Raw genomic sequence first — 23,121 nt, forward strand, 5'->3', positions numbered from 1 at the left:
GTTTTAAAGTATTTTTATTTGTATAAACAATGTCTTAATGTAGATGAGATGAAGCATCCTTCCTGATCTGGTACAGAAGGAGATGGAGGCTGCACATGTGTTAGAAGGCACGAATAGTAACAGCACCGTGACAAGGTCTGACGGTGGCTTAGGCCCATGTAGAGTAACTACAGTACAGCCTTGTACCGTATGAGCCCCCTAAACAGACACTGCCTTCAGTCTGAGCTTTAAGAGAAGCTGAATACAAGTTCTCAGTGAGACAACAGGTTACCAAAACACAATGTGAGTAAAAAAAAAAGATGGTCTAAACAACAATATGACAATGAGCTTTTTTAAAGGAGGTTGTATTATCTGTAACAGTCTGTACTTTGATGTTTGTGTAAATCCAAAACAGCCAAACTACTAACGCCTGGTAAGAGTCAAAATAGTACCAGACTTGTAAACAATAATATATTAAATAGTCACATTCAAACTAGCAATAAGAAAAATAAATAAAGAAAATAGTGTTCATATGACTCATTAACTGTAACAGTTCTAAAGAGCTGCTTGGAGACAGCAGCTAATCATAAAACCCTCTGGAGCCAGTGTGTCACAGTGTGCACTCACACTGATTTACATTTATACTTTCTTTCTAGGGGCACAGATTATCAGCAAAAATGTTATTAGAATAAAAAAACAATATAACTGATTGTCTAGCCAACCAAATTCAGTGTAATGTCAGTCAAAAGCTACGGTTTGAGAAAAGAGGCTTGAGACAGTGAAATAAATCCAAGTAGTATTATAGCGCACAATAGTTTTGGGCCATTCTAATGCGATGCATAAACTTAACAAATGACAACAAGATCACACAACATTGCTCTTCTTGAGGCAGCAAAACTGACCTGAATAATCAAGAGTTAATGCTAATTACAGCTGCAGAGTTAGGTACCATATCTCTAAATTAGTTTCACTCGTTCCCAATGAAACATGCTGTCTAGAAGTCATTCATAGCTGCCTCACATGTGGCACACGGTGATATCAGAGGTCAGCTGGGACCTCCAGTAAAGCTTCTCAGGTAGGGGGCAGTTTCAGCTGTTGTGTAGCCAGGCACAATCATGTCTTAGAGTTGTGTTGTGTAAAGCTTTGGACACATCTTTGGACAGAGCCTGTCTTTAGCATGTCATCAAGTGTGCCAATAAAGGTACATAAAAAAACACACATAAAACAGACCTTACATCAATGAAACAGAAATGTTAGCAGTTTGGCAGTGCTGTGGATAAATGTCAAGGCAGTGCTTTAGGCTCCTCTCTTTAAGTTCTCTCTTTGAGTACCAAAGGTTCACAGGCACAACTGTATTTAGTAGATATTTTAAAAACAAAACCTAACAACAATCACAAACACATTCTACTCAGTGTTCTATACTGACCTTTTACCACTGAAGTGTCTAAATTCACATCATAAATCTTTTTGTTCTTTGTTTAAAAAAACACAATGCAAAGCTGTTCCACCTGAGATAACAGATGTGTGAAATAAGGAAGAACTTTAATGTCAGAATCCTCTTGTCGACATCTAGTGATGTGATCTAAATCGTTATCCATCAAGTGCAGAATGGTTCTGTGCAAGGGTTGTGTGAAACTCTACTAGAATAAATGTCTGACATCATCATTGAGATTAGGATTACAATCCTACTGAGACATCCAGATAACTCACATTAGTGTTTTCAAACCAACTCTTCCAAACATTTGCATTAAAAATACCCAAGCAGCAAAACCGCACCCTTAAAAACTGGAGCTGCACCACATGAAGCAGCATTCAGATGCTCTTGCACTGTCCACAACATGTTGGTAGGCAACAGGTTTAAAGCAGTGACCTATTAGCAATGCTTTGTGCAAAAATACAATATTCAATCTGTTTAAATGTAAAGCCAGGGGGGAAAAAGAGTTTACAGTACAAAACATCAAACTAGGTTTAAAAATGCTGGTGCCGTGAGTGTGTGTCTAAAACTGATCAGAGAGCAGCTCACACAGTCTCTGAGATACAGGTTCCCTGCTGGTCCGAAGGGTTAGGCGGTACATCTAAAGAGAAAACAGTCAGTCTCTTACAGTCAATGATGGTATCTACATATTAGGGATGAATAAGCGTGTGAGCATCTTTACCTGTGCTTGTGTATTCGGCTCCAGCCTGAGTAGGCAGCCCACCTGAGTGTTCTTAGTGTGGATGACTCCAGCTCCAACAAAGTTTGCAGGGTTGGGATCCACTCCATCTAGCAGTGCAACACCAAAACCTAAGATCTAAATAATAAAGAAATAGAGAAGAACATTAAAGAAAATGCAAGTTATATGCATAAAAAAACAGTCCGCAAGAGTTTTGAGTTTCTGAATGCATCCTGCAAGTTGTAGCTGGCTAAGTGTAAGTGCCCTCTGCCCCTCTTGGGTGAAGATATCAATAGTCATACACGTGCTTTGTACTGTTACATCATCTACTGGGAGAAAATCACATTGATGATGATGCACAGAAATTTTGTAGCATAGATCAGATTAGTGGCAAGTCCAATTTCATTTTTACTTAGAATTTTGCAAATAATAAGTACTTTAGCAGCCGCTTCACACCATACCCATGAAAAATGTTAGATGATGTAAACCTAGCCACTTGGAGGACAGGAAGTACAATATGTACTATTCCATTCCAGGAGCATAATGACACCTTGTCAGTGTATAGAGCATCTTTGCTGTAACTTAGCCAAACTGCAGCAGGTTAAAACGGTTGATTTGGATTAAAGTAAGAACAAGCTAGAAAGTTTCCTGAGAGGCTAGCCAGGGCAATTCTAAATGAATTAGAGCCACTGAAGCACGATACTTTACTATATTACAAACCGGCAATTTGTTTGCATGCCTACAGATGAGGGCGTGTCACAGGTCATCACACAAACAGCTCAGTGATTTCTTACCTTGGCCTTGGTAACGTCTGTGTCCATAGGATGATTAGCTTTGAAAATTTTCTGAACCTCTTGCTGAGGACTGAAACACAGAACCGTCAGACGACACTACAATTATATCCCGCAACAAAGGGGTGGAACAACATGGTGACATTTATACAGAGTCATTTCTGGATGAAGGTGTGCATGGATAATGGAAAGTCAGCCTTACGCTCCCAGCTGCTTCCAGCGTTGGAAGAATTCTTGGGACGTCATCTCTGTGGTCTGAAAGAACTTGTTGAGCATCACAGGTAGTTTTACTGCAATGTTCTGCAAAGTCCCGCCGTATCTGTTCCCACACAGAGTCACCAGTTAGCGCGTATGGTAATGACCATTTTAAATTCAAAAGTAAAGTTTATGTTCACACACCAACCTGAACTGGATGCCGAGTACAGGTGCATCTTTGAAATCTGATAGACACTCAATGTTCAGGATCTGCTGTACCTGAGCCCCGCCTTCTACTATGGTATCCACCGCTTTAGCATGGACGTTCAGCTGTGGGGACCATGGTTAAGGATTCTACAAGCATCTTAGCAAATCTACAGCAGGTATTCACAGCGATGGGCTCGTTATAAGCTGTGCAATGGATATGAGTCTTGAGTACGTCATTAGTGGTCACTGAAGTGGTGAAGCTGAGGAGCTGAGTGGACGTCTTGTTGCCATAGAATATATACATGCGACCTGGGGTACAAAAACAGGCTAGCCATCTTTGTGGTGTAATGCCAACTGACAAATTACCAACCTCATATTTCATTGATAATGTTTCATTTTTCAGTAGTAAAAATCTACTACTGAAAGAAAACAGTGTCACAGTTGTTTACCCAGGTTCTGCCGGTACTCAGACTTCAGTCCAATCTGCAAAAGCTGGTTCTCATAGATGACACCATTGTTCTTGCAAACAAACCTGCAATTCATAAACACAAAAAGACTAATTTACATTATGTGTTTGTGTCCTAGCCTAAAGGTTCATACACAATTTCATGCCTGTGCAGAAACACGATGTGATCATACATTATCAAAAAGGTGACAAAGATAAAAATCAATCAATCTAACTAAAATAGTCACTTGTTTGATGGTGGATGAGAGGGAGGCACATGTAGTGTTGATATAAAAAGGCCAGTGATGTGATCTAGAGGAAGTAATAAACTAGTGCTTTTATGATAGCCTAGTGGTGCCTTGAGCATCTAGCACTGAGGACCACTAAACATGCCTTAGTCTTTTCCCAGTGAAGGCAGACAGTCTTAAATCATTCATGACCAACATTATTCCACCATGTGTTAGCCAGTCTGGGGTGGTGCCCTTTGTTAGCAGGATATTTATATGTGTTGTCACAAAACGCCACAAAAACATTCATTCAGCATGGAGCTAACGGTGTAAACACTGTGGAGATACTGTGCTGCTTTAGAGGGACATGCCTTCATTGAGGGAAACATACATAGTGCTCTGTATTAAAACCAGAAGGAGCAAACCGGTCACCAGTTTTAGTGTGGCTTGGCCCTAAAAAGAGCTGAACATCCTCACAAATGAACCAAAACAACAGAAAGTGGAACCCGTTTTCTATTTGCCCCACGTCTCCCCCTACTACTGCCCCTTTCTTTCGAGTGCCACTTTTAATATTTAATCAATCTTGCATTATGCATGACTACAGTACTTACAAACAGCTCTAACCTAATTTCATCAAGCATGTTCAAAGGCCCCACCTGGGAAAATGTTCTTCTGATACATCTACGGACGTCAGGGTGGAGCTGTCAGAAAATACGTCGACAAGCAGGCTGGCTCCTGCTGTGGGGGCTGAGCTTAGACTCAGCATGTCTGTGAAGGAGGGGGTGGAGTCCTAGGAGAGACACAAGAATCATCAGCAAACCTCATCCTTAATGCATAGTATCTACATAGAAAGAAAGCTCTGAAGAAAAATGTCTACATGAGGGTTCAAAGAGCGTGCATCACCCTTAAGAGTCTAATTGTCATATAAGGTATAAAACTCTTTTAAAAGCTACAAACACAAAACAAAACGTTAGGAATTTTCAACTTTCAACCAATTACACCATGCAGAGTAAAGCAGCTAATAATCTGCTTCTTAGAAATAACAAAAAAAACATTTCTACAAAAAATAACTACAAAAGCATGCTGGAACATCATTTAGGTTTCGTTGATTTCTAGACATAAGACAGTAAATGTGTCTCATGTCTAAAATCAAAAAACAGTCAGCAAAGTACTTAATATAATGTCAAACTTTTCACAAGGTCGAGCCACTCTGTGTAGTGTCTAGCTATCAATATACCATGGTCCTAGCAAAGTGCATGATGGGACTAAAGGATGAAGGTCGAGGTCTGTTGGTAGCAAGAAGGTCTTTCAACAGTGAAGGAGAAGACTGATGGAGAAAGACAGGAAAGGAGAGAGAAAGCACACGTGAAGATCAAGGAAATGTTAACAGAGAAAAGGGCAAAAGCATCAGCAAAATACGACACTGTACATGTGTTACGATGGTTATGATGCAGGATCTTTGGGTTTGTAACATACAGGAAACGGTTCTTTACACAGTAGGAATAAATCTTGCTACCCAGCAGCTACCTACTCAGGCCACAATCCTCAGGTACCTTGTTTGTGGTGTCAGTGATCTCGCTGTGCTCGGTGCTGCCGTTGACATTCCGTCGGGAATCGTCTATGTCAGGAAGTGCGCTTTGACCCTTTTTCTTCTTCAGCTTGGCCAGGATTGAAGACTCCCTCTCTGGAAATGGAGGCATTTCCTCTAAGACTGTGGCCTTTACAGAGACAGGAAAAGTAATGCAATACGTTACCACTTCAGGTCTATGTGATATAGGCAGTTAATGCATCTCTGAAGATTAGCAATAGTGCCTTTCAGCGCATGCATTGTCTAGTTTAACAGCGCTAGCTTAACTCGGTGTGAACACCGCTGTGCACGATACATGTCAGGGCCAAAATTATCTTTTTATTTTTAGACAAATTATGTTGTATTATGGTCTTAAGCCCCTCCCTCCTTTTCGCCTCCGTAAGGATGAGGGCGGCGACATGCAGGTAGCGAGAATGAAGGTGTTTTAGGAGACAATCAGGCACACCTGAGTGACGCTGGTCAGAGAGGGAAGTGGGACAGTTTTTTGACTGCAAAGGCAGACTGTGGAAAGCGATGTTTTTCTTTTTCTTGGAAAGTTTCGTAATTTAAGTTAATAAACGTTCGAATAAGATTCTGGATCGGCAGCTGCCTTTTGTTTTCCTTTTATTGACCGGCGCAGATGCGGCTCTTATCCGGAGCCGCAACATCAAGTCAAAAAACTCCGCTACAATCAAGACGCCACATACTAGACACACTGGTGGATCGGACCAGTCGTGAGTAAACGAACTTATGAATGAACTGAAGCTACAAGCGGAAAACTAATGTGTGATCGGCATTTGATTAAAATGAATGGAATGTGGCGAAATCAGCTGGACTGCAGCGTGTAAATATATTGCATTAAAGGCTCTCTGCGAACTATAACTAAATTAAAATGGATATCGTAAAAAAAAAATGTTAAAAACTCTGAAAGCCTCCCGTAAAGGCAGGCTGGGCGTGTGCACGCGGAAAATGAATGAAGTTAAGACTTTGCTTGTGGACGGTGGAAGTGTTGACGATGTAAACGAATGCCTGAAAGAATTTCATGAAGCTGTTGGTGAATTGAATGCTGTTCATAATTCTGTGCAAACACTCTTATCAGAGGATGAGAAAGAGGAGGATCATGTGGACTGGTATGAACCCAGGATGACTAATTTTGAATACTGGCTGAAAGAGGTTGAGATGTGGAAAAGAGAACAAATTGCACAGTCAAAGATTGAGCCTGAAGACAGCATTTCTAACATCACAAAGAAATCAAGCGGATCTAGAGCTTCATCCTCAGCCTCCTCGGCTTGCAGAAAAGCAGCTGCTGAAAACGCCGCCTTGCTGGCCAAAGCTGCTGCATTAAAGGGCAAACATGACCTGATGTTACAAGAGGCAAAGGACAGAGATGGAATTACTGGAGCTCAATGCAGAAATTGCAGCATCGGCTGCCAAAGTAAAATCGCTGCAAAACACTGAAATGGACAGCGAAACTCAAAGGGATGGAATGAATTCATACCTGGAAGCAAATAAACACAAGAACATTGACTTTATGAATCCAGACGTTTCACCTGTGGAATTTCTGAACATGGGTGCAGTGCCTAAAACTCCTCTTCAGAGAACTGTTGAAAACATGCAATTTCCAAACCCTTCCTCAGACCAAACTCATTTTCAGCAGCATGATCGCCCACGTCCAGTGAACGAGCCACCCAAATTAAGTACACAGCATGGTGGATTCATGGTGGATTCAGTCCACAGTTCAGATCAACAGGACAACTCCACTCAAAGACAACAAAATGACATTGCTGAGCTCATTATAATGCAACAAAAACTAGCCACTCTGCCATCGATGGAGGTGCCAGTGTTTGATGGTGATCCACTGGCATACATTTCAGTCATTCAAGCATTTAAGCACTTAATCGAAGACAAAACAAGCAGCAGCCTGGACAGGCTCTACTTCCTGGAGCAATACACTTCAGGTCAACCCAGACGCCTCGTTCAAAGTTGTCTCTATATGAATCCGCAAAGAGGTTACAGGGAAGCCAAACGATTATTAAAGGAACATTATGGGGACGAAATCAAGATTTCGAATGCCTATTTGGAAAAGGCATTAAATTGGACAGCCATAAAGGCTGACGATGGAAAGACACTTCATGCATACGCACTTTATTTAAGAGGTTGCTGTAATGCTATGCAGGATTTGCACCACATGGATGAACTTGATATTCCCCCCAATTTAAGATCAATCATATCCAAGCTTCCCTATAAACTGCGCGAAAGATGGCGAGTGACAGCTTATGACGTTCTACAGAGAACCAACAGGAGAGCTAGATTTCAGCACCTCGTAGAATTTATGGAAAGGCATGCAAAAATACTTATGGACCCATTGTTTGGAGACATTCATGACCAACTCCCCAATAAAAGAACAGCTGCAAAGAACCAAACGGTAAATTCAAACACATCCAAGAGCAAAGGAAGCAGCTTTGCTACAATTGTGACTGCTAAGGTGAAAGGTGATGCTCCATCTGCTTCAAACGCCATACGTCAGTACTCCCTCAAACACCGTCCACCAGATGGCAGTCCAGCTTCTTTACTGTGTGCCTTTTGTGAAGGAAAGCACGTGCTGTCCGATTGCTCACAATTCAAGGCTCATTCACACAAGGAAAAGGTGGATTTTCTCAAAAGCCATGGTCACTGTTTTGGATGTTTAACTAAAGGACATTTGAGCAGACACTGCAATCGAAGGCTTACATGTCAAAAATGTAACCGAAATCATCCAACAGTACTGCATATCGACAGCCACTCAGTAGCACCAGCACAGGGTCCCAGGGTTACAGGGTTAAAAACCACCCCCTCTGGAACGAGTGAAACCTCTGTCAATAGCGCCTTGGTTTCAGCTGGAAAATTAACTGGGGCCGGCAAGGACTGTGCACTGGCTATTGTGCCAGTGAGAGTAAAGATTGATAAAGGAGACAAATTTATCTCAACTTATGCATTCCTGGACCCCGGTAGCTCTGCTTCATTCTGCACAGATAACCTGATGAGACAATTGAACCCCAAAGCACGAAGAACAACAGTTATCTTGAAAACTATGGGTCAGAAAAGGCCAGTGAAAAGTTATGAACTCACAGGATTGGAGGTTGGTGATCTGTCAGGCAGCTCTTACCTTAGCCTACCAAAAGTGTATACTCAAAATAAAATACCTGTTTCAAAAGAAAATATACCTACCGCAAAGGACCTGGAAAAATGGCCTTACCTGAGCCATATAAAGCTGAATGAAATCGACGCAGACGTTGAGCTACTTATTGGAGTTGATGTACCTAAAGCTATGGAACCGTGGGACATAATCAACAGTCAAGGAAACGGCCCATATGCAGTGAAAACATGGTTTGGATGGGTAGTAAATGGTCCCCTTAATCCAGATGGTGCTGTGAAGTCTGGACCTGTAGTTACCATGACCAATCGAATAGCCGTGGAGCAGCTAAAGGATCTGCTCGTTCGACAGTATAACCAGGACTTCTCTGAAAATGAATGTGAAGAGAAGAATGAAATGTCAGAAGAGGACAAACGGTTTATGAAAATGATGCAAACTTCAGTTGTCCACTTAAACGGGCACTACCAGCTACCCTTACCTTTCCGCAACGAGAAAACAATTATGCCAGACAATTACAAAATAGCAGAAGAACGTGCCCTAAGCCTTCTAAAGAAGTTTAGGAGAGATGAAGGCTATGCTACAGAATACAGAAACTTCATGGAGGACATGTTGAAGAAAGGTTATGCTGAGAAAGTCCCACCTAATCAGCAAGTCTGCAACGATGGACGAGCATGGTACATACCTCATCACGGTGTTTACCATCGTCAGAAAGGCAAACTCAGGGTTGTTTTTGATTGTGCCTCATCATACAAAGGTGCATCCTTAAACAAGGAACTTCTCCAAGGTCCTGATCTGGCGAATACTCTGATTGGAGTGTTACTCAGATTCCGCCAAGAGCAAATTGCCTTTATGGCAGATATTGAAGCAATGTTCTATCAAGTGCATGTCTGCAGTGAACACAGGGACTTCCTCCGATTCCTGTGGTGGCCAGGTGGAGAAACCAACCAGGCTCTGGAAATATATAGAATGAAGGTCCATCTCTTTGGAGCCGTTTCGTCACCCAGCATTGCCAACTTTGCTCTCAAACAGACAGCGGAGGACAACCACCACCGTGGGGAGGCATCTGAAACTATCCAACGCAACTTCTATGTTGACGATTGCCTGAAGTCAGTGGGCACAGATGACCAAGCAATTAAGCTCATCAAAGACCTGAAGGAAGTTTGTGCTCAAGGAGGCTTTTCACTAACCAAGTGGGCCAGTAACAGTCGCGAGGTCTTGTTGAGCATTCCAGTGCATCAGAAAACCAAAAATCTGTCGGAACTGGACCTGGATAGAGAGATAGATAGAGAGATAGAGAGGCATGCTCTCCATCGTTGGCTCCATCTATGACCCATTAGGATTCCTTGCCCCCCTCATTCTTAAACCCAAACAAATACTTCAAGAGCTGTGCAAATTAAAATGTGGATGGGACGATGCTATTCCTGACAAACTCTCTAAAAGATGGCAGCTGTGGTTGGCAGAGTTGGACCAGCTCATCAGATTTCAAGTAAGCAGATGTGTAAAGCCCAAGAATTTCGGCCCGGTACAGGCTGCAGAGCTTCATCACTTCTGTGATGCTAGCGAAGTGGGTTATGGCACCGTCAGCTATATCAGACTCACAAACGGTGCAGGAGAAGTCCATGTTGCTTTCATACTGGGGAAATCCAGAGTCACTCCGCTCAAGCAAATCACAATCCCCAGATTAGAGCTGGCAGCAGCAACTGTTGCTGTAAAAGTGGACAGGATGCTGAAAAGGGAACTTCAAATACAGCTTGAAGATTCCACCTTCTGGACAGACAGCACCTCTGTGCTCGGATTTATCCATAACAGATCGAAAAGATTCCATACCTTCGTAGCCAATAGACTCTCAGTGATACACAACCTATCCCAAGAGAGACAGTGGAGGCACGTGAGCTCCAACGATAACACGGCCGATGCAGCTTCACGTGGACTACATATGGAACCCTTTCTAAAATCAAGATGGCTGAAAGGTCCCAAGTATTTGGAACTGCCAAAAACAAATTGGCCAGTAATCCCCAGGAACCTGGGACAAATTCCTCCAGGTGATCCAGAAGTAAAAAACGAAGTATCCATAAACAGTACGACCATCCGCGATGAAGATCCAACCAGTAAGTTGATTGACTACTATTCCTGCTGGTACAGACTACAGGTAGGGGTTGCATGGATATTGAAAATTAGAGAACTTCTTCTCTTAATAGTGGACAGGAAAAGATCCACAAACCCAGACCAAAACCCCGCTTGGACATCTGCAAAAGACCTGAAAGACAAATACAATCTGCTTAAGTTACCCTGCCCTCAGCATCTGACTGTTGAAGATATGGAACAGGCAGAAAGGTCAATCATCCTCTTCGAGCAGAGACGCTTCTTCTCAGAGGAACTGGCACTCCTTGAAAACAGAAAACCAGTGAAAGCAACCAGCTCAATCTGCCAGCTGGATCCAGTACTGGATGACCATGTACTGAGGGTGGGAGGACGATTAAGCAAATTAGCGATGCCCATAGACCTGAAACATCCCATCATTTTACCCAAAACCTCTCATGTATCAAAACTAATTTTGCACCACATCCATCAGCAGACTAGGCATTCAGGAAGAAACCATATGCTGTCCCGACTGCAGCAGAGGTTCTGGCTGCCCCATGCCAACTCCACTGCCAGGCGTATTATTAAAAGCTGCGCGTTCTGTCGTCGAAGGCAAGCAAAGGTTGGTGCACAGAAGATGGCCGATCTGCCGGAGGACAGAGTATCTCCAGATTTACCCCCCTTTACCCATGTGGGCATTGATTACTTTGGTCCCATAGAAGTGAAGCGGGGCCGGTCATATGTTAAAAGATGGGGAGTCATCTTTACCTGCTTGGTGAGTCGGGCAATACATCTGGAAGTGGCAAACTCACTGGACACTGACTCCTGCATCAATGCACTACGCAGATTTTTGTGCCGCAGAGGAACAGTGTCAACCATTCGCACGGACAACGGAACAAACTTCGTGGGCGCACTTGCAACACTAAATCATCATAAAATTCAAAACGCACTATTGAAGGATGGAGTGAAGTGGTTATTTAACCCACCTTTTGGAGCCCATTACGGTGGAGTGTGGGAAAGGTTGATTGGGCCGGTGAAGAGGATTCTCTATTCTGTTCTGAAAGAACAACAACTGGATGATGAGACCCTACAGACAGCACTATGCGAAGCAGAGGCTATAATGAATGACAGACCATTAACGACAGTGTCAAGTGATCCCAATGATCTTGAACCCCTTACCCCAAACCACCTCCTACAACTAAAAAATAAACCAATCATGCCTCCAGGACTCTTTCATAAAAACGACCTGTACTCACGGAGAAGATGGAGACAGGCCCAGTACCTTGCTGATCTCTTCTGGCGAAGGTGGACTAGAGAGTATCTATCATTCCTCCAGAAGAGAATTAAGTGGCTCCACACCAAACGAAGCCTTTGTCCGAATGACCTCGTCATCATAGTGGACGACGCAGCACCTAGGAGCTCTTGGCTCCTGGGCCGTGTAATAAAGACTCTCCCAGGATCTAAGGGCCTTGTCCGGAGCGTCTTGGTAAAAACCAAGAGCAACATCATTCAAAGACCTATCGACAGGCTCTGCCTTCTTTCGGAGGCAGCCGTTAACTAGAGGGCTATGTGCTGGTAACCTCTGGCCCTCAACAACACATCTCATACACACACTCCACTCCGCGTCCTTTTGGACGTTCTGGAACCCTGGACATATATCATACAATCAAAGGATCACACGAACTATCATGATTTACAAAACCTTTATGAGAAAATGTATGTCTGTATGTTTTGTATTGCGAGGTGTATGAAATCCTTACATAAGTTTCAGTTTGGCCCTTGTTTAAATGTTTAATTGTACTGCTTTAGCACTTACAATTAGGGGCCGGTATGTCAGGGCCAAAATTATCTTTTTATTTTTAGACAAATTATGTTGTATTATGGTCTTAAGCCCCTCCCTCCTTTTCGCCTCCGTAAGGATGAGGGCGGCGACATGCAGGTAGCGAGAATGAAGGTGTTTTAGGAGACAATCAGGCACACCTGAGGGACGCTGGTCAGAGAGGGAAGTGGGACAGTTTTTTGACTGCAAAGGCAGACTGTGGAAAGCGATGTTTTTCTTTTTCTTGGAAAGTTTCGTAATTTAAGTTAATAAACGTTCGAATAAGATTCTGGATCGGCAGCTGCCTTTTGTTTTTCTTTTATTGACCGGCGCAGATGCGGCTCTTATCCGGAGCCGCAACAATACAGAAAGCAGAGAAGTGTAAACCCAGAGCCCGAGAGACAGGGAGGGAATGTGCCGTGGGATTATCTTATATGTAAAATATGTGTCGTGGCTCAATAAAGGTGGCAAACACTGCTCTAACCATAAGACAACTGTCAACTGTATCATGACCTACCAATATATCAGTGCTGGCAATGCAGCTCAGCCTCAGGTATTCAACAGCTCTCTGCTGAAGCTCCACATCAGAGTTTCGAAGCTGGCTATCTGAACGGAGGACATCTTGGATTGTGGCCTTCACTTCTGGAAATAAGTTAATAAACTTGATGTAAGCCGACAACAACAGTGCCCGCGTCGGCACAGAGCACAGATGGAACTTGGAGTGGAGAAGATTAAACTGGACCAGAGGGCTGAAGGAGAAGAGAAAACAATTACACAGTGCAGTTTACAGGATTAAAATAACAACAGATCATCATATTCATCGTTCCACTGAAAGGTGGCAGAGAGGTGTGAAAGTAACATTTCATAAAAGAAACAGTGTGAGCAGTGAACTGCAGTGCTGTACCTGGAGCGTGGGTCACCAGCAATTAGGTTACCAAACTCTCCCAGGATGTAACCCCCAACCTTCACTAGGTTCTCATGGCAGGCAGGGGCCTGTAATGCCTGAAAGGGTTCACAAAGCAGGAACGAGGACAAAAGTAAGACTCTGAAAAAGATCAATAAAAAGGCAACAAACAGTCTCTCCCTTGTGTTTTGCAACAGTGCAGGATCTGTGAGAGGTAGCCAGGTCAAAGGGTCTCTACACATAAACCTGATCTTTACTGTTACTCTAGTTATTTTCAGTGTCACTGTGTGACATTTTACCCAATCCGACAAAGATCCAAGACTGATTTAATACGTCTCTATATTTATCCATCCCTACCTCAAAGACGGTCTTGGCAGCGTAGCCTTGGACGTCGTCTCTGTTTATGACGATCTGGATGACACGATACCACACCTCCTCACTGACATAGTCACCAGCAATGCGGATGAGGTTGAGGATGGTGTCCACGTACCACGTGTAGTCCACTGCATATTTTTCTGCCAGGATAGCCACCTTCAACACCTAAAAAAAAGACAAGCCACTGCCTGAGTGTAACAGCTTACACTGAAAAACTAACTGATGAACAGGGCTGTCCTGATGACCCACTATCTCTTCTCTGATGGAGTAGTCTGCAGTCTCCAGGTAGCTCAGCATCTCCGCCACAATCTGCTTGGCATTGCTGCGATCACACATGGCATAGAGCAGATCCACGGCCCGCTGACGAACACTCACATCTCTCTCTGTCTGTGTGGAATCACAAGGGAACAGAAGATGTGAAGTCCGATGAAATTCATATACCCCTAAGTTTTGGTTTCACCATATGAAAAGGTTCCTGTTGTTTACCTATAGTGGCTATAATTAAACCCTCCAGATTTATACGGAGACTTTTAAAGAGTGGCAAAAGCTATAGATTTAAAACCACAATGGCAGACTACACTTCGGTTTCCATTAAAATGTCTATGTTTACATTGTTATAAATTCACTTCAGACAGAAAACCTGAAGCTTATTTTTTATTTTTCTATTAAAAGTAACATTATCTAAAAATATATTATGTCTTTTATAACCTGTGTGGTGCAACACAAACATTTGCTTGTCATATTTGCATGCACATTCATTTTTTGAGACCAACAGGATTTATTTCATAGTTGCTACAGTTGAACTTTGTCTGAAACAAGCCCCTGTATTGTCCACACCCAGGAGATATGTTCAAATTATGTTTTAACAGGCCTGCTTTCAGAAGCTAGAACTCTGCTGACTTCTACACATTCCAAAGACTACACAACCTCTGCCACTAATTTGGGTGAAAGAATTACATTCACACTAATCAGCCAGGATATTAGGACCCCTAATATTGCCCAGGCCAGGCCCCACTTCTGCCCACAAAGTAACCCCAGCCCATCAAGACATGGACTCCGCTAGACCTCTGAAAGCGTGCTGTGGTATCCGGCACCAAGAACAGTTGTTGTGTTCCTAAAACCCCTCCTGAACAATTGTTGCCTTGTGGCAGGGGCCATTATCCAGCTGAAAGTGGCCACAGCCATGAAGTAATACTGTTTATTGAAGGGTAGACATGTTCTCCAAGAATGTTTAGGCAGGTGCTACATGTCGAAGTAACATCTCTATGACTGGCAGGACCCAAGGTCCTGCCTGCAAAACGTTGCCTAAGGCATCACAATGTCACCACCAAAGTGTTCCCAAAGAAAACATGATTCCTAATATCAGACCACCGTTATCAAATGCTCCCCATTACATTATATTATATTTTTCAGGTTCTAGAGACTCACCTTCAGAGCATTAATCACAGTTTCCATATGTGTTTTCACTGCCTCGTGAGAAAACTCTGAGCTAGCCAGCGTACACATACTCTCCAAAGCCAAATAACGGAGGTTGGTCTCCCTGTGTTGCAGAAACTGGCCTAGCTGGTTGCAGGCTCGTACCAACAGGGTGGGCTCACTGAGAGACAAGACACAAAGTCCAAATATCAATGCATGTTTCGAGGTTAGCTGTCCAAAGAGCAGCACCACAGTACATATGGCTAACCTGTCATGATGGATGATGAGGGAGATGGCTTCAAATAGAACCGCATTCTTTGCATTGGAATGCTGGACCTTTTTGGACTTTGGTGGCTCCTGGGCTTTATTGAGAACGGTCTCTAAACACTCTGTCAGTCGACTTCGTAGTGCACCATCCTCTGTAACAACACAGCAGGGGATCTTAATACTCTTACAGTCATCATAATAATAATCACTTCACTTCAAATATATTAACAACATATATATATATATATATATATATATATATATATATATATATATATTTGGTTCATACCAGGTGGAGGGTAGCATTGTAATAGGCGGAACAATTTGACAGACAACCAGGGTGCAGCAACAAAGTAGTATGTGTAGTCTTGCAGGTCAATAGATGCCGAAGTCACAATCTGGACCAGCAGGAATAAGATGACAAAAATAAATGTCGGCACTTATCTTTGACCTCAGTGAGATAACAGCGATGATACCCACCCTGCTGAGCCTGGCCACAGCCAGTACAATAGCTGTTTTGAAGTCATCAGGATTCTTTTGGGCAAGAGTGGTAATAAGGCTAGTGGCTGCTGTTACCACACCCTGAAAAGACACATCAACAACAGTACAGAAAAAAAACACAAAACATGGTGAACTCAAATTGAGACCTTAAGTACTAAGAAAACAAAATAAAATATCCTAAAAAATAATTAAAATAAGAAATGATATGCTCCAGGTCGCATCTACCAGACGGCAGCAGTGAAAAGAGTCTGTGGCTGGAGTGTGTCTTAGCATTCCACTGTTCATACTGTATGCTTGTATGAGCACACAACGAAGAAAAAACCTTTTAAAAATGGGATATTTCAGGAGCAGTATTACCAGGTGCTGATCATTAAGCAGGTGGACCACTCGTGCCGTCCATTCACCCATAGGTACCAGGTCAGGAGAGGTCCTGTTGAGTCGCAGCAGACACAGTGCTGCACTCTGCTTCACGCTGTCCATGGTGTCCCTGTGAAAATAGCAATACAACTGCAACTGAACACAATTCAAATATGACCACTGTCACACAGTTATAGTGATGCTTGTTCTGGTTTTCTGGTAACACGAAATTATGTAATCCAGTGTCATAATCTGGCTTTGATTAGGTGGTGGCTACGTAATTCCATCTACTCTTACACTACAATAGAGAAACGAACAGCAAATAGAGGAAGCTCAAATAAGGTGAACCCCAGTTCACTGTAAACTATTTTTCTATGCGAAAGCAATGTGAATCCAACATATAAAGGGAAGATTGAACATTGAGGAAGACTATGCAAATAACAAGCCATTCATGAACAGATGTTCTTTACTCATATTCTAGCGGTTCTTAACTTATAGTGCCAGTTGTTATTGTTTGTGTACAAACCCTGCCACTAAGATGTTGGGGATATCCGAAGCAAAAGCCTCTGCCATTTCTCTGCTGCCCACATTAGCGATGCAGTGCAGAGCCAGGTTCATGAAGGTTGGATTGCGGCTGGCGAGGTCATTCTTAATGGCATTGTTGATCAGACGGATGAGGTCACTGTTGGAGTTGACCAGCACTGAAATGAACAGGTAACCCTGAGCAGGGGACACAGGGAGAATGCTTTATGGGAATAGGAGCAAACAATAGAAGTTACTGGCATGATTATCGCCATGCCTATAATAATTATTATGTTGCTATGTGATTTTTAATCTTAAGTAGCAGTTAGTTAGTTAGTGATACATCCATTAGGAGGGGTAATACTATTTCTCAATTTTTAACCATCAATCAACCAGGTTCATGTAGATATACGTTAAAATAATGTTTTTCTTTCTTTACATATACAGGCATATTATTGACATTTATACTGATAACTGTTATTCTTTGTGCAATATGGCTGATATGATGCACGTCTTTACACTATAAGTTGTCTTCTTCTAGTGCATCAAGGTCCAGTTCTGACACTGATGTGCCCACAGTAGGTGCTTCGGATGGTAATAGGAGTTATATATATATATATATATATATATATATATATATATATATATATATATATATATATATATATATATATATATAACTCCTATTACCATCAAACACTTAATGTTTAAATAATGTAAGACATTTAAAATGAACAACCGTTCAGGACCAGAGAGAACCAGAGTGAGCCCAAGGACTACTTACAATTTGTTTCTCTGTGTATTTGTTGGAGCTGAGAAGATTGACAGCTTCCATGTGTCCAAAGTCGATATCATGGCCCAGAAGAAAGATGAAGAGCAGCTTGCAGACATACTTCTTTTTACTGTAGCCATCTAATGCTTTGTCTCCTATTCACACACATGGAAATACACACACAATAATAACTTCTTTGAATGGCTGGTCAAACCATCTGCTGACACATTCCAACCAATATCCAAAGGACAGAGATGAGTTGCAAGCTGAATATGATGTGAGTGTCTAAGAGTGACGGAAAGATGGCCAAGTGATACAGCCCCATGAGAAACCTCCTGGTGTTTGACCAACAGATCAAGAATATAATCCAGAAAACAAACAGCAGCAGAGAAAATAGTCATCCAATCATATTGTAATTATACAAATAAATTACAAATAATGCTAATAAAGTGGACTTCCAAAACCTACTCTCAAAAAACCTCAACAGCTTCTGTGTAGACGTGGCGATGAAAACACTGCAGCACTGCTGAACATGGCACTTACATTACACTTTATATGTCAGATCATCGTGTCATCGCCCAGAGAGCGTTGCAGTGCATGTGTGTATGCGTGCAGGTCCGTGTTCCAAGTACCAGCTATGGAATATGATAGGGCTGTTGGCAGACTAACCAGCCAACCTTGACAAGGTACTTCCTAATAGACCTGGTGCTCAGTCAGGCCACTGAAGAAGCCTGAGCTCCAGAAGAAGCAGTCTCTGTTAAAGACTTCTTAGGCAGTTAAGTCCTGTTCCTATGCAGCCTTGACTTCTTAATCATGAATGGAACCTTGAATGACCATAGGACAAAAGTCTGGGCACAATGGACACAAGAGGGAGCTTCCTACTGGAGCAAACTAATTATAGGCAGCCTGCAACAGGTGGCGAGAGAAACAACACCAATGGATTAAGACCAACAAGTTCACAGTGGGCAGAGAAGTCAAAAGAGTAGTCAGTGTTTGGATGAAATGTCCTGTCAAAGCGTGACTTTCCATACTATGTGACCTCCTCTACTTGAAGTTTGTCAGAACTTACCTTTAAATTTGGAACGAATATTTGCCAGTTCTTTGTTTATCCTCTTAATTTCAGCCTCTTTACTTTTACCTGCAAAAAGGTGAAGATAATTTAATGCAGTATGTATAGCTGTCCTCTCACACACCACATAATAACTCTGAGACATTTAGGAAACAAATCTTACATCATGAATTTAATGTTGCACAAATACAGAGATCAGTTATAGGGAATAATAAAGATTATTTAATAAATTGTTAATGACTGGCTCATGAAAAAAATCACGTGCAGATGTATGGCCTGGCTGGACTGCATGATACAACCCTCTGTTTAGGCTTTGTCAACATCTAATGGGTGCTGTTTGCATTGTAGCATCCTTCCTATGTAACAATGTGACGTTCACAACCATTGTTGTTGCAATTTGGCGAAGTAAAGAGCAACACAGACTCTGTCAGAGCTGTGAAACACAGGGACTTCACTACATACACACTAACAGTCCATTAATATATATATATATATATATATATATATATATATATATATATATATATATATATATATATATATATCTATATATATATATAACTTCTTAATCAGGATGCACTGCTGCATGTGTGTAGATTCTGCACATAGCACTGTGCAGATAGTCATCGGTACAATGTTAAGACGAATTCTAAAGGGCTGATTAAATATATCAAACATCAAATGTATAATATATCAAATGTTTATAAATTCAATGAAGACCTTTCATGCCTATGCAGTTCAGTGTGCTTACAAGTGAGAGAAAATACTATGAAAAACTAAATGAACAGAATTCAGGGCTGGATTATGGTTAAGATTAGATTTTGCTTAAACATAAAGACTTTAATATACAGTATCCATGAAATATTAAAGACACTGTCTGAAGAAACTGACAAATGCATAAAACAATATCTATTCCAGCTGCTTGTAGAACATTTGGCTGTATATGGTATGATGAGGTTAGGGACACACGTCTCACTAGTTCAAACTAACACAATCTGTCAGTTTGTGTTTATCTCCAGTTGTAGCTGTGGTCCACGCCCTGTGACATGACGTTAGCAACATGGAGCTAGCTGCTAACGTTAAATAGCCGGGGCATGCTACAGCTGTGCACTAGTTCTTTGGGTAACAGTACGGTACTTCATGTGTACGATTTACTAAAGTTGTGAGAGTAGAAAGTGTAAAAGTGAAGTGAAGTCGAAACCGCCCGTCGGGACGCTAATGTACACCAACGTTACAACAGCTAACTTGGTGTTAGTTTTAATAAAAAGTCTCTATGAAAACGTTAAACTTACAGTTCCTGATATCAGAGATGAAAACAGCAAGGCCACGCATTCCATCCCCTTTAGACACCGCAGGCATTTTGTTCACTCCCTCTTTAATGCCGTGTTGCTTCTCGAGTATTCCAAGTAACGCAGCTATGTAAAAAATAACTTTGTTTGAAAGTTGTGTTGCTAATCCGTTAGCAAGCGCTGCATAGTACAAGGAGCTCCAGCAGAAGACGGAGAGAGTAGGAGACAGGAACCAGTCAGCGTTCCGTATAAACACGGACTACACCCCCTGCCTGCGCCGACACCCTCCTGACAGGCTTCGTTCAGTACATCTGGACTTCTCCAACAACTAGTTCCTTTTCAGACCGCGAGGAGGCGGTAGCAGTTCATCACCGTGCTTCGTTCAGGGCATGTGGGATTTTCTTAAGGCTTCACAGTTTAAACCACCGGTGTTATGACGAGTTCTGCATGACTGCTGTTGGGTGAAAGAATTTATTCTGCATGGTGTTAACATGCAGTGTGTTCAGATATATAAGTATTCATGTTTATATGTGTTTATCGCTTAATAATGTGATTTTCATGAGTGTTTATGTGTTAGGAAGTTTTATAGAAAATCAAAGTAATTTGAGGATACTGAATGTATTAATAAGTAATTTCATAGTATGTCATATAACGTTGTTTTCTGCAATTCAGGCTGTGGCAGATGAGATCAGTTGTTTTTCTGCTCTCTGGAGAGAGCTCCGGTTGGTACGAGATGGTCATAAATTCAGACTAAGGACAGCAGCACCTTTGACCTGATAAAAGCCAGATTCTAAAGGAATGTGTTTTTCTCCTGAGTGCCCAGTTTTATGGTCACCCCCAGATCGGACTCACAACCTATGAGATTTAAGGAATTGGAGTTTTACCTTATTTGGCAGTAAACACTAATGGTCTAGTTGCTGTATGAACCAGGGTCTGCAGGGGGGCGGTAGATGCCCCTGTGGGCCGGCAGGCAGGAACGCCCATGGGGTATATCAATGTGTGAATTCCATGTCCAGTTGTTGTTGCATTGTTCGTTGTTGCTGTGTGGTTGTTTGTTCTTGTTGGTTGTCCTGTTCTTGTGTTGTTCTTGTTTGGTTCTGTGTGTGCAACAACCCAGAGCTCTGCGACTCAGAATTTGCCTCATTGTTTAATAAATTATAATTTTGAGACCAGAATTTATCCGCTCCTTCCTTACAAACTAATTCAGGGGGTGATCAGAAGGAAACAAGGGGATTTTCACCCTGACAATTTGGCGCCCAACGTGGGGCTCGAAGGAGTGTGGGTCAAATGACATCTTGCCTGACGGAGTGACTACTGGCTGGCCAATAATAACAAGGTAAGCAGATACCTGTTTAATCAAAATTCTGCACATTGGACAATCTAAATTAAGTAGTCACTGGGATGGGTACGGTGTTTTAGAGTTCAAATTGTAAGAGGCAGATTGTAAGTCTTAATAAGTGAAGTAAAATGAGATGAAGTAAAAGAGAAAATGAGATGAAGTAAAAGAGAAAATGAGATGAAGTAAAAGAGAAAAAGGAAAAGTGACACTGAGAGAGATATTAACCAATTAAAAATAAAAAGAATAAAAAAAGGGTTAATACAATAACGTGAATGAGCGTTATGTCATTGGGAGTGGCATCCCCCGCTATATTTGGACGCAAATATAGATAAAGCTCGGTTGAAAGCCCGTGGGATTTGATGACCCCTGAAACGACAGTGATGACCGCCTAAAGCTTAAAAAATAAAAAAAAAGGGTCACACAGAGGAAAAGTGTCACAGTGATCACAAAATAATAAAGACAAAAAAAGGATCACGAGAAAAGAGAAAAGAGAAAAGAGAAGAAAATATATAGCCTATTGTTTAAGTTGTGTTTTATGTATTGAAAATTGTGTTTAATTGTTTTGACCTCGCGCCGTTGAGGAAAGGTGTTTACTCCGTGCCGTCGGAGAAGTGAGTGTGTGTGTGTAGGCCTAAGTGTGTGTGTTGCAGGTTGAATGAGTGTCTGTGTGTGTGAAAGTGTGTTTAAGTGAAGGTGTGTGACTCTGTTGCCAGAGTCACAGTGAGGGATAGAATAAGGCACATATAGAAGGTACATTTTTAACATACAGCAGGTACGCAAGAAGGATTTGGTGAGTGGTAATCATGTCTACGTGGAAGACAATTGATGAACAGATGAGTAAGATGTTGAGCCATTGCTGCGGACAGGCAGGACCAGAGGGACAACAGAAGGCTGCAGCTGAGATGGAAGCAGCAGTGTGTACAGCAATGACAGAGCAGGGAGTGAAAGGAGATGATAAAAAGCTGATAAAAAAGTGTGATTGCAACAGCGGAGAATAAAGTTAAACTAGAGAGAGAGAGAAAGGAGGAGATTATTAGATTATTAGTGTTAGGGACAGTTGAGTTGAAGGAGGCAGTGCAGGCTGATGAGAGACGTAAGATTCTATATCAGGCATATCTGTGCTGCATAGATGATGATTGTGAGAAGCCTGGTAGTACCACTGACATTAAACAGGAAGTAGAGAGCGAGGGAACTCAGGGGGCGGAGATACCGTTTTCCCTATTCACCAGCCTCTGCTGTAGCTTCTGCTTCGCCTCAGACCCCACTTCCTGGGATGTACCCCATCATGACTGTCCCTGATGGGAGGGGGCGAGTAACAGACAGACAGACAGGAGTGAACTCTAGTCAACTTGGTGCCCAGCAGCACTGGTATAGACAGGCAACAGAGGAGGGGCTTCCCCTGTTGCTTCAGCAGGCCCAGAAAAATGACCCTGATTTACCAGGAAGTGACTCTATTGCTTGGGAGAGACATGTTGTACACCATATGAATCTACACACTGACAACACTGACAAAGAGACCATGGAGATGAAAAGGCTGCAGACACAATTATTAAAGCTGCAGTTAGCTCAAGCTAGAAAGGAAGCAGCATATCAGAGGAAAATGAAGAAGTGCACCCCTGCATCACAGAGGGTGGTCCAGCCTCAGCCTGCTCCCCCACCTCAGCCACAGTCCCCAGTTGTGGGAAATCTTGATATGTATTTAACCCCATCTTGGG

General features: G+C 42.2%; 1 protein-coding gene across 2 annotated transcripts; it reads right to left on the reverse strand.

The window, feature by feature from the left end:
- Positions 1–328: 328 nt before the first annotated feature.
- LOC114433387 (AP-2 complex subunit alpha-2) lies at positions 329–20,394 on the reverse strand. Of its 2 annotated transcripts, XM_028401920.1 has the most exons (23): positions 20,071–20,394; positions 18,779–18,847; positions 17,722–17,864; positions 16,942–17,135; positions 16,416–16,545; positions 16,038–16,139; positions 15,847–15,955; positions 15,559–15,709; positions 15,303–15,471; positions 14,124–14,261; positions 13,857–14,039; positions 13,500–13,597; positions 13,113–13,344; positions 5,551–5,715; positions 5,235–5,324; positions 4,654–4,787; positions 3,775–3,857; positions 3,545–3,634; positions 3,327–3,450; positions 3,126–3,242; positions 2,927–2,996; positions 2,136–2,270; positions 329–2,054 (listed from the first exon to the last, which is right to left on the reverse strand). In XM_028401920.1, the coding sequence occupies exons 1-23, from the start codon at positions 20,135–20,137 to the stop codon at positions 1,977–1,979; spliced, it is 2,871 nt and encodes a 956-aa protein (XP_028257721.1). In that variant the 5' UTR covers positions 20,138–20,394; the 3' UTR covers positions 329–1,976. The 2 variants fall into 2 exon arrangements, with proteins under 2 accessions (XP_028257721.1, XP_028257722.1); XM_028401921.1 differs by lacking the exon at positions 5,235–5,324.
- Between the last annotated feature and the right edge of the window lie 2,727 nt (positions 20,395–23,121).

This window comes from Parambassis ranga, chromosome 3 (assembly GCF_900634625.1).
Source record: "Parambassis ranga chromosome 3, fParRan2.1, whole genome shotgun sequence".
Taxonomy (NCBI): Eukaryota; Metazoa; Chordata; class Actinopteri; family Ambassidae; genus Parambassis; species Parambassis ranga.